This window comes from Scomber japonicus, chromosome 17 (assembly GCF_027409825.1).
Source record: "Scomber japonicus isolate fScoJap1 chromosome 17, fScoJap1.pri, whole genome shotgun sequence".
Classification (NCBI taxonomy): Eukaryota; Metazoa; Chordata; class Actinopteri; order Scombriformes; family Scombridae; genus Scomber; species Scomber japonicus.
This window is the reverse complement of record NC_070594.1, coordinates 2968516-2986015: the sequence shown is the minus strand read 5'-3', so window position 1 is coordinate 2986015 and position 17500 is coordinate 2968516. Positions and strand designations below refer to the sequence as shown.

The 17500-nt window shown below is 39.7% G+C and overlaps 3 protein-coding genes across 3 annotated transcripts in view; all 3 read right to left on the bottom strand.

The window, feature by feature from the left end:
* The window catches only part of LOC128377466 (NLR family CARD domain-containing protein 3-like), a gene marked incomplete at its 5' end in the record, with an annotated part of 14555 nt that extends 11010 nt beyond the window's left edge, over positions 1–3545 (bottom strand). The window contains 6 exons of the mRNA XM_053337418.1: positions 154–327; positions 512–685; positions 784–2590; positions 2870–3098; positions 3280–3358; positions 3466–3545. Of these exons, the coding sequence (XP_053193393.1) occupies positions 154–327; positions 512–685; positions 784–2590; positions 2870–3098; positions 3280–3358; positions 3466–3545 (2543 nt within the window). The remainder of the gene's footprint in view (positions 1–153; positions 328–511; positions 686–783; positions 2591–2869; positions 3099–3279; positions 3359–3465) is intronic.
* LOC128377195 (gap junction Cx32.2 protein-like) overlaps positions 1–17500 on the bottom strand; it is a 98759-nt gene that overhangs the window by 28953 nt on the left and 52306 nt on the right. The window lies entirely within an intron of this gene.
* Positions 10202–17500, bottom strand: part of LOC128377464 (NLR family CARD domain-containing protein 3-like) — an 18545-nt gene continuing 11246 nt past the window's right edge. The window contains exons 9-10 of the mRNA XM_053337415.1: positions 13573–13619; positions 10202–10791 (exon numbers count right to left, since the gene is read on the bottom strand). Of these exons, the coding sequence (XP_053193390.1) occupies positions 10202–10791; positions 13573–13619 (637 nt within the window). The remainder of the gene's footprint in view (positions 10792–13572; positions 13620–17500) is intronic.

Here is a 17500-nt window from a genome sequence, read left to right as displayed (position 1 = left end):
ACACAGTGTTTTAATAATATCCAAGAATCCTATAGATAAGAATAACTGACATTTGTCTGAATGTAAAACAGTAACTGTTAACTGTATTTAATGTCAGAATCAGCTTTATTGTCATTATTCAAGACAAGAGAATTATAGATGATGTATCCTGACCTAAGAGTTTCTAGTGTACAGTGTGGACTCTCCAATCCAGCAGAAAGCTGCTTCACTCCTGAATCCTGCAGGTTGTTGTTACTCAGGTCCAGATCTCTCAAATGGGAGGGGTTGGAGCTCAGAGCTGAGGCCAGAGAGGCACAGCCTTCCTCTGTGATCAGACATCCTGACAGACTGGAAATACAAAAAGGTTGATAACACAATGTTTTTAATCATGTAAGTTCCAGAATCCTACAGATGTGCAGAATAACGTACATTAATCTGAATGTAAAACAGCAACTGTTAACTGTATTTAATGTCAGAATCAGCTTTATTGTCATTATTCAAGACAAGAGAATTACAGATGATGTATCCTGACCTGAGAGTTTCCAGCCCACAGTGTGGACTCTCCAATCCAGCATGAAGCTGCTTCACTCCTGAATCCTGCAGGTTGCTGTTACTCAGGTCCAGATCTCTCAGACTAGAGGACTGGGAGCTGAGAACTGAGGACAGAGCTGCACAGCTTCTCTCTGAGAGGTTACAGCCACTCAGTCTGAAAAACGATTAGTAAAGAAAACAAAATGTTTAATTTATCAAATTTAAAATTAGATATTTGAAATAGTTCATATATCCAGTGTTTCATCCACTTACAGAGCTTTGTTGGAGGCTTTGACCACTGGCAGCAGCCTCAGAAGAGCCTTCTCTGAAGCAGAGTATTTCTTCAGGTCAAACACATCCAGATCTTTTTCTGATGACAGTAAGATGAAGACCAGAGCTGACCACTGAGCAGGAGACAGTCTATCTGTGGAGAGACTTCCTGATCTCAGGGACTGTTGGATCTCCTCCACTAGAGAACGATCATTCAGTTCATTCAGACAGTAGAACAGATTGATGCTTCTCTCTGCAGACAGATTCTCACTGATCTTCTTCTTGATGTACTCAACTGTTTTCTGATTGGTCTGTGAGCTACTTCCTGTCTGTGTCAGCAGACCTCGTAGGAGAGTCTGATTGGTCTGCAGTGAAAGACCCAGGAGGAAGCGGAGGAACAAGTCCAGGTGTCCATTTGGACTCATTAAGGCCTCATCCACAGCTCTCTGGTAGAAACGGGTTGGTTCAGGTTTTTCTTTAAAGACGCTAGACAACCTGGATGTTGTTCTTTCTTCTGCCAGCAGATTGACTCCAGACTTGATGAATGTCAGATGGACATGAAGAGCAGCCAGAAACTCCTGAACACTCAGATGGACGAAGCAGAACACCTTGTCCTGGTACAGCCCTCTCTCCTCTTTAAAGATCTCTGTGAACACTCCTGAGCAGACTGAGGCTGCTCTGATATCGATGCCACACTCCATCAGGTCTGATTCATAGAAGATCAGGTTGCCTTTCTGCAGCTGCTCAAAAGCCAGTTTTCCCAGAGACTCAATCATCTTCCTGTTCTCTGGACTCCAGTGTGGATCTGTCTCAGCTCCTCCATCATACTTGACGTTCTTCACTTTGGACTGAACCACCAGGAAGTGGATGTACATCTCAGTCAGGGTCTTGGGCAGCTCTCTTCTCTTTCTTCTTTTCAACACATCCTCCAGAACTGTAGCAGTGATCCAGCAGAAGACTGGGATGTGGCACATGATGTGGAGGCTTCGTGATATCTTGATGTGGGAGATGATTGTGCTGGCCTCCTTCTTATCTCTGAATCTCTTCCCGAAGTACTCCTCCTTCTGTGGGTCAGTGAACCCTCTGACCTCTGTCACCATGCCGACACACTCAGGAGGGATCTGATTGGCTGCTGCAGGTCGTGTGGTTATCCAGAGGCGAGCAGAGGGAAGCAGTTTCCCCCTGATGAGGTTTGTCAGCAGCACATCCACTGAGGTGGACTCTGTAACATCAGTCAGGATCTCAGTGTTGTGGAAGTCCAGAGGAAGCCGACACTCATCCAGACCGTCAAAGATGAACACAACCGGGAACTCTTCAAACCTGCAGATTCCTGCTTCTTTGGTTTCAGTAAAGAAGTGATGAACAAGTTCCACCAAGCTGTACTTTTTCTCTTTCACCACATTCAGCTCTCTGAAAGTGAATGGAAATGTGAAGTGTATGTCCTGGTTGGCTTTGTCTTCAGCCCAGTCCAGAGTGAACTTCTGTGTTAAGACTGTTTTCCCAATGCCAGCCACTCCCTTTGTCATCACTGTTCTGACTGGTTCATCTCTTCCAGGTGAGGCTTTAAAGATGTCTTCTTGTCTGATTGTTGTTTCTGGTCTGACTGGTTTCCTGGATGCTGTTTCAATCTGTCTGACCTCATGTTCATCATTGACCTCTGCAGTCCCTCCCTCTGTGATGTAGAGCGGTGTGTAGATCTGATTCAGAAGGGTTGGGTTTCCTGCTTTAGCGATCCCCTCAAACACACACTGGAAATTCTTTTGTAGGTTAGACTTCAGTTTACGTCGACACTTTGCAGCTCTGAACGTTACTGAATGACCAAACAACAAATGAAATCAATCAGATGATTCTACAGTAAATTGGTAGAATGTAAACATTAAACTGCAGATGTTTATATTTTCCTCCACTATGAAATCTATTCAGCTCATCAGTTGATGACAAACAGTTTCTGACTGTTTTCAGCTCAGAAGAATTCATAGATCTGATGCAGATGTGTGCATCATATTTACAGCAGAGTTTGGAATATAAACCTCTCCCATGTTGCCTCCATTTCCTCTCCATCATGTTAAATCTGTTAAAATCCTCTTACTGCTCTGCAGACGCTCAGCCAACTCCTCCTGTTTCATTCTCCTCAGGAAGTGCACTGTGATCTTCAGAAATGCCTCTCTGCTGCTCCTCCTCTGCTCTTTCTCCTCACCGTCCAACACCTCCTCATCCTCACTCTGACTCTCTAAGCATTCTGGGTAATCTGGACTCAGAGTCTTCTGCATCTTCTTCAGCTCATTCTTCACAAACCTGCTGATGTTCTCCTCCAGCAGCTGGAACAGAGTCAAATGTAAATGTAACTGGTAGAAGTCAACATCAGATGACAGTGACAGACTAAAAAGCTGCTGGTCTACAGAGTGCAGCATGGAGACTGTTAGGACCAGAATGGTAGGTTAGTATTTAGTCTGTGGCTGTTGTAGTTAGCAGTAGTAGCTGTGCTTTACATTTACACACCATAAATATGGAGTCCAGCTGTGTTTGATGCTGCTGGACAGACTGACCACTGAGAACCTCTGAGCTCTGCTGATGAACTCTGTGAAGAAAAGATGAAGTCTCAGAATAAATAATGACACTCAGTGTTAAAGGTGTTGTGTTCTATCACAGTGGATCCAAGTAAAACACTTGGCTGTTCTGTCTGACCTCTGATCAGCAGACTGATTGCCATATTTGAAGTTAACAGGTTCGCGCATAGACCAGTCACTCTTCATGGACACACAGCTGGGTTCAGGTTCAGGTTCAGGTCCAGCAGAGTCTGGTCTGTGTTGCTTCTCTGTCCTTCAACACAACACACACAGAGCTTTGAGTGTGAATAATGATGGTGGAGTGATGTGAGTGGAGAACAGTGATGGACAGTTAGAGATCCTCATCTCACCTCTGAGCTTTGGTCTGGCTGTCATGTTCCCCACACAGAGAGCTTTTAGAGGGAGGGACTCCCTCCTCTCTGTCCTCACTCTGATCCATAGCAGAGAAACACCTTCACACAAACACAACAACATGCTCATTCATTACAACCAGCTGCACATCACACACACACTGCTGTCTATCACACTGTCATTCTTTATTCTACCACCAGATGACGCCACATTTAGTCATTACTGTAAGATTTCCACTGTGGATACATGTTGAAGAAACTGCATTAACTAGATTCCTTTTCATACAGTTGTATTTTTGTCCACTACAGAGCTCATATGCAGCAAGTTATAGTTCACTTGTGTTTAAAAACTGATGACATGCATCTATTTTCATCCAGCTGTGTGTCAGAAAGAAGAAAATACTCACCAGGTGAATTCAGATCCACATGTGGTCACAGAGCGGTTCTACCTTCACCTGTAGAGGAAACACAGAGAGAAGCTGCAGCTGATTCTCCTTCATCAGTCCTTCATCATCAATTTGAGGACGCTGTCACACTCTCAGAACTTCACAGTCAAAGTCCAAAAGCATCAAGATGATATTAAAGCAGTGAAGCTTGCAGCAGAGTTCAGCTCCAAACACACAGGAGGAACCTGCCAAGACTCCCTGTGAGGACATGAACCAATCTGACAGATTTCACTGGAAACTCATGTTCATCTGTCCACAAACTAATGTCACTGTTGTCTGTCTGATGGAAACAGAACCCCAAAGAACTGAACACACACTGAGCAAATGTCTTTCACAGCTTTCACATTAAAAGTTAACTATGTTATTAAAAATAAGGCTGTAACTTTTTACAAAACTATGATACAAACATTTTTGCAGTTTATGTCAAATCTGTTGTATTTGGAGGAGTGAGGGACTGTTTGATAACAGACATGATTTGATCTCATTATGATCATCATCTATTATTCTGCATCCTGATCTTGAAGAGACTAAATCCAACAGTGAATTATGTGTGTCTCACAGTGTGATGGAGCTAATAACTTCCTGCTGTACAACTTCACTTAACTATTCGTCATATGCTGACGTGGAAGTGTAGGCCTGTTCACTCTTCTTGCTGCGCGTTTTAGAGTTGTTTTACCGCGTCGTAGAAATATGTGTAAAAAAAAAAAAACATTTAAAAGCTGAAAAACTGAAGTTAAAATAACGTCATAAAAGTAACGTAACAGCTGCTGACACAAACATGATGAAACTGTTAATTACGTTACCTTTAGATGCTGAAAATCATCTGAATCAAGCTGATGAGTGAAGGAGAAATAAAACAACAGCTTCAAGCAGGAAAATCGAACAAACATGGGAGTGACAGTGGGAGGGGTTTTCCCTTTATGTAACAAGGACGTCTCTTGAGTTTAATACAACACACCATTACAGGGTTATTAAAACGATAAAACACATAAAATCAAAAATAGTAGAGAGTTTTAAGTTTGGTTAGTAAAGTCTGTTGATTCACACACAGTCTCAACTCTCTGTATTTATTTCTAACCTCAGATCTTTTTTAAGGAAATCTGATCCCAGAACAGCAGCTCTGAACTCTGAACAACAGTCAAACATTAACAGTATAAATCTCCATGATATACAGCAACAACAAAAACCTTCTAAATTAAACATTTATTAAGTTTAAACATTTTAAATTGTTGTTAACATCACCAGGAAGGTGATAATTCTACTTTATTATTATTAATGACGTCATAGTGGGTGATGGTGGTGTGATAAATTTCATTATTTGTGTTCCTAATAATTTTATTCATTTCATGTATAACTATAATATAACTATAATGCACCTTCTTTTTTAAAATAATATTTTATTTATCATCAAATAATATATACAATTGAAAAAGGAACAAAAAAACAAAGTGACATCGAAATTATATAAAAACAAACATCAAAACATTTAAATAAATAATATATCGTAGATAAATAATATAAGAAATATAGTAATGACAAAATAAATAAGTGACTAAATTAAATAAATAGGTTTAATAAAAGAAATAAATAAAAAGGAAATTAAATAAATTAAAAAAAAAACCTATATAACTGATGACTATAATGCACCTTAACACACCACCATCACCCACTATGAGCTCAGTAATAAACATAAAGTAGAATATCCTTCCTGATAATGTTAACAAAACTATAAAAGTTAAAACTTATTAAATGTAGACTTTATTGCAGAGTCGTTCAAACATGAATGATCAAACGGTGTCTGACTTGATTCAGTTATTTGACGTGTTTCTACCACTAGGGGGCAGACGAGCTCCGCAGTAAACTGACAGACACACTGTGGTCACGTGTGGTTTTTTTTTTTTTTTTTAAAAAGAAATGTTTATAACATCCAGAAGATAAACAAAATGTGTGTGTAATTAGTTGTCTTATCAAGCTATAGGAGAAATATGAGGGTTTATTGTTAGTGTGAGATGCTGTCAGACATTCTGTTAGTTATACTTTTTATACAAAGACGTCTTTTCTCTCATGTTTCTGTCTGTATCATTACTGTGGGAAATGTTGGAAGTTACATTTACAGGATTCTTCCTTCAGTACCTGATTTTTAAGGTTGCTGTGCCACATATGTGTTGTCTCTTATATTTGTATTTTTTCTATTTAAAATAAAAAATTAATTTGGGACTACGGATGCAAATTAGCAGTTTTGCTATAATCCAGCATGTTTAGAGATGTTTAAATATCGATATCCAAAAATAAAGCATTATTTTCTTTAGTCTCTGACAGTAAACTGAATATCTGGACGTCGTTTTGGACTATTGGAAACATTTTTCACCTTTTACTTACACTTGAAAAGACCAAGTGACACCTTTCAGAAAATAACCGAGATGAATTGATGATGAAATAATGGTTAGTCACAGCTCTAATTTAAAGTAAGTGGTAATGGTGACAATGAAACAAGATGTTTTAAAAATATGTTTTCAGTGAATCACAAAATCTTTAATATAACAAAAAAACTCATTGATAAAATATTTACAGATATAAACGCTGTACTGCAGTTTTCAATAGGCCTAAGTGATTTAATAAGTAACGTCAAAAGACAAAAAGGTTTTCCACTGCAGGTTTAAGTACAAAATACAAAGTCTGTGACCGTAAACTGAACAGCAGCTGTGTTTCAGCCATTTGACTTTATATTAAAAAGGTTTGTTTAGTTACCTTGATGGATGAAAGAGGATTCACCTAATTATTTACGCATGTGTGGTTGAATGGCTCCCCCTGCTGTCCATTAGTAAGTATTACATCTGTGTTAAAGAGGTGAGTGTGACAGATCCTGTGTGTAACAGGTGTGGAAGCGTTAGGACCCAAAAGCAGCACAGAACCAGGAAGCAGTTTTAAATTATCTTTATTATATAGTCCACAAGGAAACTGAACAGGTATCAAGCAGGATGTGTAGGGGGACAGGCAGGACTCAGGGTCACTGAAGACAGAGTTACAGCAGGTAAGATAATGCCAGTAGCACTCACGGACATGAGGTGGACCAAGCTGGAGTTTCTGGGCTCTCCTGACAGGACCGAAGCCGGAGGACAGGAACAGGCCATACTCAAAGTCAGGAACAGAAGACTGGTGCGTTTACCGGGGAAGACACAAGGAGAGGAGGTCAAAAGCAAGCAGGGAATCAGTCCGTGAATCGGTGCTGGAAGGTCTGGCATGTAGATGAAGCAAATGATGATCTGGCCCAGAGTGAGTGGACAACAGGAGTTTATATACTGACTTGATTACTGATGAGCTGCAGCTGAGTGAACAGGTGAACAGAGTTAACTGATGAGGTGGGTGTGGCTGATTAGCAGGAGTGGAAGACACAGCGAGCTCTTTTTTTTTTTTTTTTGTAAGGAGAAAGTTAAAGTTTATGTTTTGTGATACTGAACGCTGCATTATGAAAATAAATGGATGTGATGCAACATAACAGAGATGATTGTGATTGTTTGAAACAAAGCGTGCTGAGTCATAAAAACCACTGACAGAGACAAGTGTGTGTAATTCTTGAAAATACACTGAGAAGACACTACAAGCTGAAACTCTGATCAACCAAACAACTAATCAATTAATGGAGCAAATAATAAGAATAATCATTAGTTGCACCCTGACATAATACAGTGCTGAGTGCATAAATACAGGACAGAGTTAGAGACGTAAAATGAAAAAATATGACAAGAAATAGACAATACCCAACAAAACCCTACAATAAGAACATCCACATAAAAACAGTAGTAGAGTATAACAATCACCATGGTAACAAAAAATATCATATTAATGCCAGTCCTTCCTCCTTCCTTCCTTCTTCCTTCTCTACTTCTCTCTTTGTTTCCTCCCTCCCTCCTTTCCTTCCTCCATCCTTCCTCTTTTCCTTCCCTCCTTCCCTTCCTTTCTTCCTCCCTCCCTCTCTCCTTTCCTTCCTTCTTTCCTCCCTCCTTTCCTTCCTTCTTCTTTCCTTCTTCCTTCCCTCCTTCTCTCTTTCTTCCCTCCCTCCTTTCCTTCCTTCCTTCTTCCTTCCCTCCTACCTTCCCTCCTTCCTCCCTCTTTTCCTTCCTTCTTCCTTCTTCCGTCCTACTTTCCTTCCTCCCTCCTTCCCTTCCTTCTTTCCTCCCTCCTTCTCTCTTTCTTCCCTCCCTCCTTTCCTCCCTTCCTCCCTCCTTCCTTCCTACTTTCCTTCCTCCCTCCCTCCTTCCTCCCTCCTTTCCTTCCTTCCTTGTTCCTCCCTCCCTTCCTTCCTTGACTCAAGGACAACAGGAGGGTTAACTATCAGAGTGAAGTGTGTGTGGTAGATGTGATGTGGAGTTGGTTTGGGTGGAGTTATTGTCTTCACCAGCAGAGGGGGCAGGTTGTTATTTAATCCTCACATACTGTTCATATTTGGGCCTTTCTCAGTATCCCCTCATAGTTAGTCTCTGTACATAGTTTTGGAACCACAAATCATTGATGTTTACCTCATCAGCCATTCATAAATCAGTGATTAATCCTTAGTGAGGCTTTCAGAGAGCAGAGAGAGTGTAATCTTTGGTTTTCATGCTTTTTTTAAATGAATGATGAATATGATGAAAATATGATTCACTCATGCTTCTCACAAATGTAAAAATGGGTCAAATTAGACCCTGAACAGTATGTAAGTATGGAGGTATGATTATATGTGACTGTGAGTGAGTGAGCACTGTATATGTTAGTATACTAATAGGGTTACTAACACTGGCAGGTACAACTGATGAATGGGGCCCAATGACGATTAAAGTGGTCACCTTGTTTTTTTGGTATTTCTTTGAGTCTTTATGTGATGTGTTCAGATCAGAGCTGAAGCCACCGACAGTCTGTTTTTACAGCTGAGCACAATTTACTCATTATTCATTTTATACTGACTGACTTGTATTTCAGTGTCAGTTGTGTTAATAGTTGACATCGATTGTAACAGCTCGTCTTTTTCCCAGTTTTGGGTTGAATGGAGAGTTTTTGTCATCAGTGTTTAACAGAGTCTTGCAGGTTTTTGAGGTTTTTTGGTGAAAGGTTCATTGTTTGAGTTGATTATTGGAGGTGGTTGGTAGGTTGATTTTACCCTTCAGACAGTATGTCAGCTGTGAGTATTACAGGAAGCTGTTATCACTGATATCACACCTCTGTTTAAAGACTTCATATGTATCAGTGAGCCGTCTTCAAATAAATGTTTGATGTGTGAAATCATTTTGTTCCATATATTATTGCATAAATATGGGTAGCTAGACCTCTCTGAACAAAGAATATTAATTCAACTGACGTTTCACAAAAATATCAAACCTATTTATTTACTTGATTATTTGCATCTACACACAGAGAATTCATTCTGTCATACATGTTGCAATTAGAGAAATACACAAGTAGAAGTAGTATAACATTACACATCGATTAAGGCAAGGAGAAAAAAACAATGATTATGTAAAAAACAAAACTCTGAATAATAGTGAATGAATATTTTTACTAAGGTGTAAAACAGCCAAAGCTGCCAACAAACATGGACTTACAAGATACTATTTACATCACCTGCAGAGGCAAGAAAACCTAAAGGAAAGCAGCCCATACATGTTATTATATACATACATCACATAGAAACATATGTTGATGTTAATGATTGAACACAAACTGAGCTGATGTCAAACAGACTGGGATGTCTGGTGGACATTTTCAGGAAAAACTTCACTTTAAGATCCTGATAACATGGAATAACTAACAGCCACTAACAGCTGCTAGATGCTGCTCCAAGAACACTTTACTCAAGTGGATATCAGAGTCAACACAGTTTTTACACATCAATTCAGTCCAGAGGAGATCATTTCACTACTTCTAATAGAAACTATATTCTGACATTAAAGCACAGTCAGTGATCCAAATGAAACCAGAGTGAAACCTCGTCCACCATCAACATTTAAACACAGGAAGCTGCTGTCACTTCCTGTTTCTACTGTTCACTGCTGAACAGAGAGAACAGTGATTTCAGCAGCTGTCTTCAGTCAGCAGTGTGATTTTTTGTCTCCATAGGAGGAGACTCTCCCTCAGACAGAGGACTCACAGACACTGAGGAACCAGGCCCGACCCAAAACCCAGCATACAGAGGTTTAGTGAATGTGGTGTTGAAGGTGTGGAGGTGGATCAGTGTGTCAGAGGAGACTCTGTAGAAGGACAGAGTGCCAGCAGGACAGTCCACATACACTGCTACTCTGTTAGAGACAGAGGAGGAGGAGGAGATGGATGCTCCTCTCTTATTGTGAAAGACATAGTAACCAAAGTCATCATCATGATCAGAGCATTTCAAACTCCAGGACTGATCGTTCCATCCAAACACACAGTCATCACTGGCTCCTCTCCTGTTGATTCCGCTGTAACTCACTGATATAAAAACTCTTCCTCTCCACTCGACCTCCCAGTAACAGCGACCAGTCAGAACATTACTACACAGCAGCTGAGCCTTGGAGTCAAATCTGTCTGGATGATCAGGATATGACTGGTCCTTCTTCATTTGTGTCACCTTCCTGTTGTTATCAGACAGTTGGAGTCTTCTGTTCACTGTATTTGTGTCCAGTGTGAGTTCACAGAAATCTGATGAAGAGAAGAAGAAACAACACAGCAGCAGTTTATCATCTGACACACCTGATGGATTTATTCTCTGTTTAACTTCTGATCTGTTGTTCATTTCTATAAAGTTTCATGATGACACATTTTGTCAGTAATGTTTTAATGAATAAATACCACAAAGACCAACTTTGTATTTAAAGAGAAACTGACTGTGTGCTGTTTAGTTGTCATGAATCAAATTCACTTCAACTTTATTTGTATTTTTCCTACAGACGCTCACAGATGTGCGCGCATGCTCTTAACTTGGGACCACTGCATTCTTATATCGCTCAGAAACAGTGGCTTATTTTGTTTGTTTATCTATGATACAATCATGGCGATTTTTTTTTAAGCATGCGTGTTAAACACTGTGTTTTTGGGAGAAAAAAGGAAAGAAAAAGAAAAATCTGTTTAGTGTAGTACTTTACTTAGTTTTAGTAGCCATGTATCTTTCCTGATTTATTGTGTGTTATTAAGTCTCTCTCTCTATATACACACACATATATATATATAGATATATAAAAAGACTAAAAACTATAAACAATAATTTAGTGTTGTTAGTTTGTGGACCGCTCCTTCAGCTGTGTCAGTAGCCCACAGAGCTCTTATGTTCTCATTTACCGGTGTCCTTTCAGGGGCTTCTTTGTGCTGTCCCCTGGCATACCAGTTTCCTTTTGTTTATTTTTCACAGCTTTTGCTTGTCTGTTGCATTTTTTGTCAGTGGATTACCTATTTACACAGAAGTCGCTACCTTATAGGTCATTCTATGTTATTTTAGGAACCTCACTCAGTCTTGTCTTCACTGTGTATATGCCCTTCAGAAACTGTGTCGTACTGGCAAATCTCATTTCAAGAGAATTATGTCTGGGCTTAATCTTCTAACTATAAATGTGCAAGGTTTAAACTCCACAGTTAAAAGACTGAAGTGCCTGCAATATTTAAAGCAGAAAAATGTGGATATCGCTTTAATGCACGAAGCTCACTTGAAGTCTGTTGATGTAAATCGATTCTAGAACAAACAGTATAAAGTGTTAGTATCTTCCTCCGTATCAAGTAAGACGAAGGTCCTGATATTGGCTAGAAGAAATTTGAAGATATCTCTAAAATCCTCTGGCTTTGACAGCGAAGGAAGATTTTGTTATGCAATAATGACCCTTAACAACTCCAAAATCTGCCTGGAGTCAATGTATGCCCCTAATGTCTTGAATTCTATCAAATCCACTATGTTGTCCTTTCCTGATGCTACTCTGATATTGGCGGGCAATTTTAACTTGTTAAGATCATAGATCATAAACTTCATAAACTTTCACCTATCTGGCATAACAACGCCTTGCTGTCCGGGTCCGTACCCTTGAATTTTCCACAATGTTCTAAACAAGGTATTGATGCGTTAGGTGACATTTTTAACCATCAAGGACTTCACTCCTTCCAATATCTGAAGGACTCTTATTCTCTTCCGGGCAGTTCTTGGTTTTTTTATCTTAAGCTTCGCACTGCACTCAAAACGTATGTTGTCCCTTGGGCTGTTCCTTTATCTCAGCACCCCTGGGTAACAATAATTACAAACAGAACCAAACTGGTGGCTTCAATTTATAAGAAACTCTCCTTACATAACTTAAAACCACTTCCAGTAAGTTGGAGTGGAAGTGGTCTGTTATTTTTTCTTCTTCTAAAAACCTAGCCCATCAGATCATTCATTATAAATTCACACACAAATTTTACTTTACTCCAGAGCGTAGATATAAAATGAAAATAATCGACAGTGACTGTTGCACCAAATGCACTGAGGCTGTGAAAGGAGATTTTCTACATATGTTTTGGTTCTGTTCTGCTGTCAAACCTCTTTGGAAATATATAAGTGATACTACTAATACTATTATAGATAAAGTACTCCCAATGTGTCCCATTCTATATCTTTTGGATTTAATCCCGACATTTTAGTTTCATTTCAGCAGAAAAGAATAATATTGGCAGCTTCTACAGCTGCCAAGAAAACTATTACTAAGAATTGGTTTGAACCCATTACAGATCTCAAGAGGGCCTGGCTTTTATTCTTTTTTGATGTCTGTCTTCTTGAGAGGTCAACAGCCAGGATCAATAATGCTAGATCGGATACCATACTAAATTGGTCCAATGCTATCACTGTGGTCCAAGGGTTACTTGGAGGGTTACCTCCTTCCATCACCACCATCACTTTTGTTCTTTTTTGTGTTTTGAAGTACTTAATGTTGTACCACCACCAATACTATGAGGAGGTTCCAGTATAGTACTGGCCTCTGGGTTTACCTTCTCTTTCTTACTTACGTTATCTTTTCGTTTTATTTTTTCAAATATTTTGGTCAGCTGTGGACCGCTAATACAGCCTTTTTGCAGCTTGGACACGTATCATGGTATCAAGTATTTTCTCTATGGATTAAAGATCATACGACTTTTCTCTTAACCTGGAATTTGTGTATACTACCAGTCTTGCCATATTTCTGTTCGGGCTAACTCATGTGAAGACATGTTTGTTTGTTTTATGTTTGTTTTCTTTTTTTGTCCCTCTGATAGAGTGGGCTTGTTGTGTGGTTGTGTATTGTGGTACTGTCTTTATTGTTGTTGGTCATCTGTGTAAACTTTATGTTTAACTTGTACTTATGGTTTTTATGTATTGTTGTCGTTTATAATTGTGTTTCAGTGTTCAGTTGTCAGAGTGTGGCTCCTAATAAAAAATAAATAAATTTAAAAAAACTTTTAAAAAATGAATCAAATTCAATCCAAACTTACACTTCTTCAGACCAGGTTTTAACCTGTGCTCTCCACCATGGTCCACCCTGGAGGAAGAAACACAGTCAGAATGATTTTCTATCCAACATGAGTCCTAACTGCTGTTCAACATGAAGCAGTGTTCCTCAGTTTGTCAGAGTGACACAGAAACAGGCTGAAACTCATCTGTCTCAACTGTCTGCTGGATTCTTTCACTGAAGTCTGAGAGGAAAAGACCTGAAGAAGAAGATGTGATGAACAAATATGTCCTCCCACATGATAAATCACTAGATTAAATATTGATCTCTGCATGTTGTCCTGAGGATAGAGCCAGTCATCACTTCAATATCAAAAGGAGCATTTTTAAGTTGTTGGACACATTCAGTCTCTACATTTAACCATCCTATAGGAGCAGTGAGCAGCCACTGAGGACCAACTCCAGTTCTATATTAGTTTCTTCTTCAAGGACATTGACAGGAGAAATAAACTAACATACATGTGTAGCAGCATAGAAATATGTTTATTTATTCTATACACTGTGTTGCTGAAATTAATTGAGTGTTGCTGATAACCAATCACTGGAGGCAGGCTGAGTGTAAGAGTGGCAGTCCTCCCCTCTTCTCTCCCTGAACACTGACCCACGATGCATCACTTCTCTGACTAATGCTAATGTGTCACAGGTAAATGCTGGTACCTGCGTGGGTTTCTCTCTCCCTCCCTCTTGTGTGTGTCAGACTCTGTAGAAAGGTATGTAGCCTTTAATGTAGCCTGCAAAAGCTTTTTTGTGATCATTTTTTTTATTATTTATATATTTGTCATTTACAGGAGGGGAATCAACTCATAATAATCACCTAAAGTTTCACCAGCTGACTGAGACCGCTGCTTTGTTTCTATTCTGCTTTATACTGCGCTGCTTTGGGCCACTGTGTGGCGCTGTGCTTTTTATGCTGTGTGTTCATCTTGCCTTACTGCTGTTGCTTTGCGGCTGTGCTTTAGTCTACATAATGAACTGTGGACACAACTTTTAAACTGGGTTTAATTCCTACATTTTAAACATATAATTGAGTGGAGTGTGGCATTACACCCCCCTATTTGTTGTATAATTTGTATAATTTTGATCATTTTCATCACACTCACTCACTCAGTCGCACACTAGATCATACTTCACATTGTGATTATGCATGTAAAGCCTAACCTAATCAATATATATTGACTTTATTAAACATCATGCATTATCTCATTTCAAACAACAGTCTTGACTTTTCAGCAGTGCTGTGAGGACAAACCACAGAATGAGACAGCAGAGTTCATCAGAGCCACCTGAGGCTACATAAACCTATTGCTTCTTCACTTTCTTACCTTCTTGCTAGCATTACCATGCTAATAAAATACCTACCTATCTAACTAATTCATCCCACAGCAACAACATTAATAATTCTCATTTACATACACCATCTCATTCACACATGGCCTAACATGTCCTTGGTTATGTGGATCTCATTTCAAACAACTATCAGACGTAACTACAGTCATGGATTATAGTCACCTCAGGTTACAGGTTCTCATACTTTCTGATTAGCCCATCTGATTAATCACACAGTAACATTAACAATGATAATTTACATACATAATCTTATCCATGCATAGCCGTTCTTATGTGGATCTAATTTTAAACAATTCACTGACTCAACTACACTCATGGTTTATAATTTAGTCAACTGCATAAAAAACGCATCTGAAATATTTACTTTTCAGCTGAGCGCCAAGAGATCGATCGAGTAGCATCCAGCAGAAGCCCCTGACGTGACAAAAGCCTCTGGCTTGACGGAAGTGACGTAGAATACCAGAAATTAAGTTTTTTTTGAGGATACGCGAGTACCTTGCTGCAGTAAAGATGGCCGACAAGAGCCCCGCCATATATACAATCCTTGCCGAAGTGTCAGGCGGAAGTTAATCGCCACTCCGAGCGAAAACAAAAATAAAAGCCTAAAAAACTCCACATACGTTGTTTACACATAATTCTATGAACTTTGTTGCAGTTACGTGTTCATCGTATCGGTATAATTGACTCCACAAGTTTATAGGCTACTGTAAGACTCAGAAGTTAGTTAGAAGAATTTAACTTTAATATCAACATTATGAATACAAATGTGAATATTATGTTTGTGTGGTAGTGGTAGATGATTTCACTCTCTCTCAACGTTGACTTGCAGGATTAAATAAAAGGTAAAACAAATGAGGGACAATTCATAGATGCTATGTTAAGCAATTTTAATTTGAAAAAAGAGGCCACTTCCGTCAAGCCAGAGGCTTTTGTCACGTCAGGGGCTTCTGCTCCGGGGCTGCAGCTGGATAGTATTGGATCGATCGCCAGCGAAAGAGACTGAAGAAGACATTGGAGCCACCTCAGGTTACAGGTACTCATACTTTCTAATTTACATACAGTCTTATTCACGCATGGCCTAACTAACTTTGGTTGTGTGGATCTCATTTCAAACTACTAACTGACTCTACTACACTCTTACTTTTCAGCTGAGCGCTGTGACGACAGTCAGCAGCAAATGAGACTGAAGAGATCATTGGAGACGCCTGCAGATACAGGTGCTCATACTTTCCAATTAACCAACATGTGGCTCCTGGTTATTTATAACTAATTTCAGACAACATTCTGACTTTTAAGCTCAATGATGAATGGCAGCTCAGCAGTGGAAAACAAACAAAACCAGAAAGAGGAATCAAGAGGATTTAGACTCAGTTTCCTGCACTGCTGTTATGTTCCCTTTGGAGACATATCATTGCATGTATTATATAAATTCTATATAAAGATGTACATATCTTCTCGGGGTGGAACGGTTCACAAAATCCACGGTTTGGTTCATATCACGGTTTTAGGGTCACAGTTTTCAGTTCGGTTCGGTTTATGTTGTTCTTTTCTGGGGGGGGGGGGGGGGGGGGGGGGGGGGGTTAGGGTTAGGGTTAGGGGGGTTACACTTCATTTCTCACATTTTTAGACTGGATGACGTCATCAAGGCAAGAACGTAATACAGATTAATAAAAAAATCCTTACTAGTTGTCATTTATCAAGGAAACTTAAATTAGCGCCTCAGATGAATTAACATTATTTTACACACACTGACTAGGTCTGGGATTCCCACCTGACCATAACTGAATGAGGAAAAGATCATAACAATATAAAGAGCTGTCACATGAAGACCATCGTGCATGCTCCATAATACATTCATCCGTTTGATGAATTATTAGAAATGTCCCGTACTACTCTATTTTTCTGTGTCAGTTATTTTCAAAAATATGCACATTGATTTATTTACAGCTGCTGCACGTCTCCTGTTCAAACGGACCCAATTTGCCTCACAACACTAAAATACAACAAGCCAAAATAAAACGTGTAACTACAGGCTACATTATAAAGCCTATTTCATTAAGCACATTGCAGGATACAAGAGAAAAACACTGAAGGAAACTGTTTTATTGATGCTGCTAAAATCCGCCTGTGGCACATGAAATAATAATAATAATAATTAAAGCTGCAAGCAGCGATGATCGGGCCCAAGCTCCCCCGCCACGCCACGACTGAGCGAGACTTGCCGCGAAGCATCTTCAAAGTCTTTAGATGACACAGAGTCAACATGAAGTCGGTCGGAAAGTGCCCACCCTGTGGAAGACATCCTGCATCATTCCAGTTACGAAAAAGAACCAGCCCAGTGAGATGAACGACTACAGACCGGTGGCGCTCACGTCCCAACTGATGAAGACACTGTAGAGGCTATTCCTCAGTCTCCTCGGGCAACAAGTGCAGCACGCCCAGGACCCCCTACAGTTTGCATACAGGACAAAGGTTGGCGTGGAGGATGCTGTTCACCACCTCATGCATCGAGCCCACATGCACCTGGACAAGAGCAGAGGCACAGTCAGGATTTTATTCCTGGAT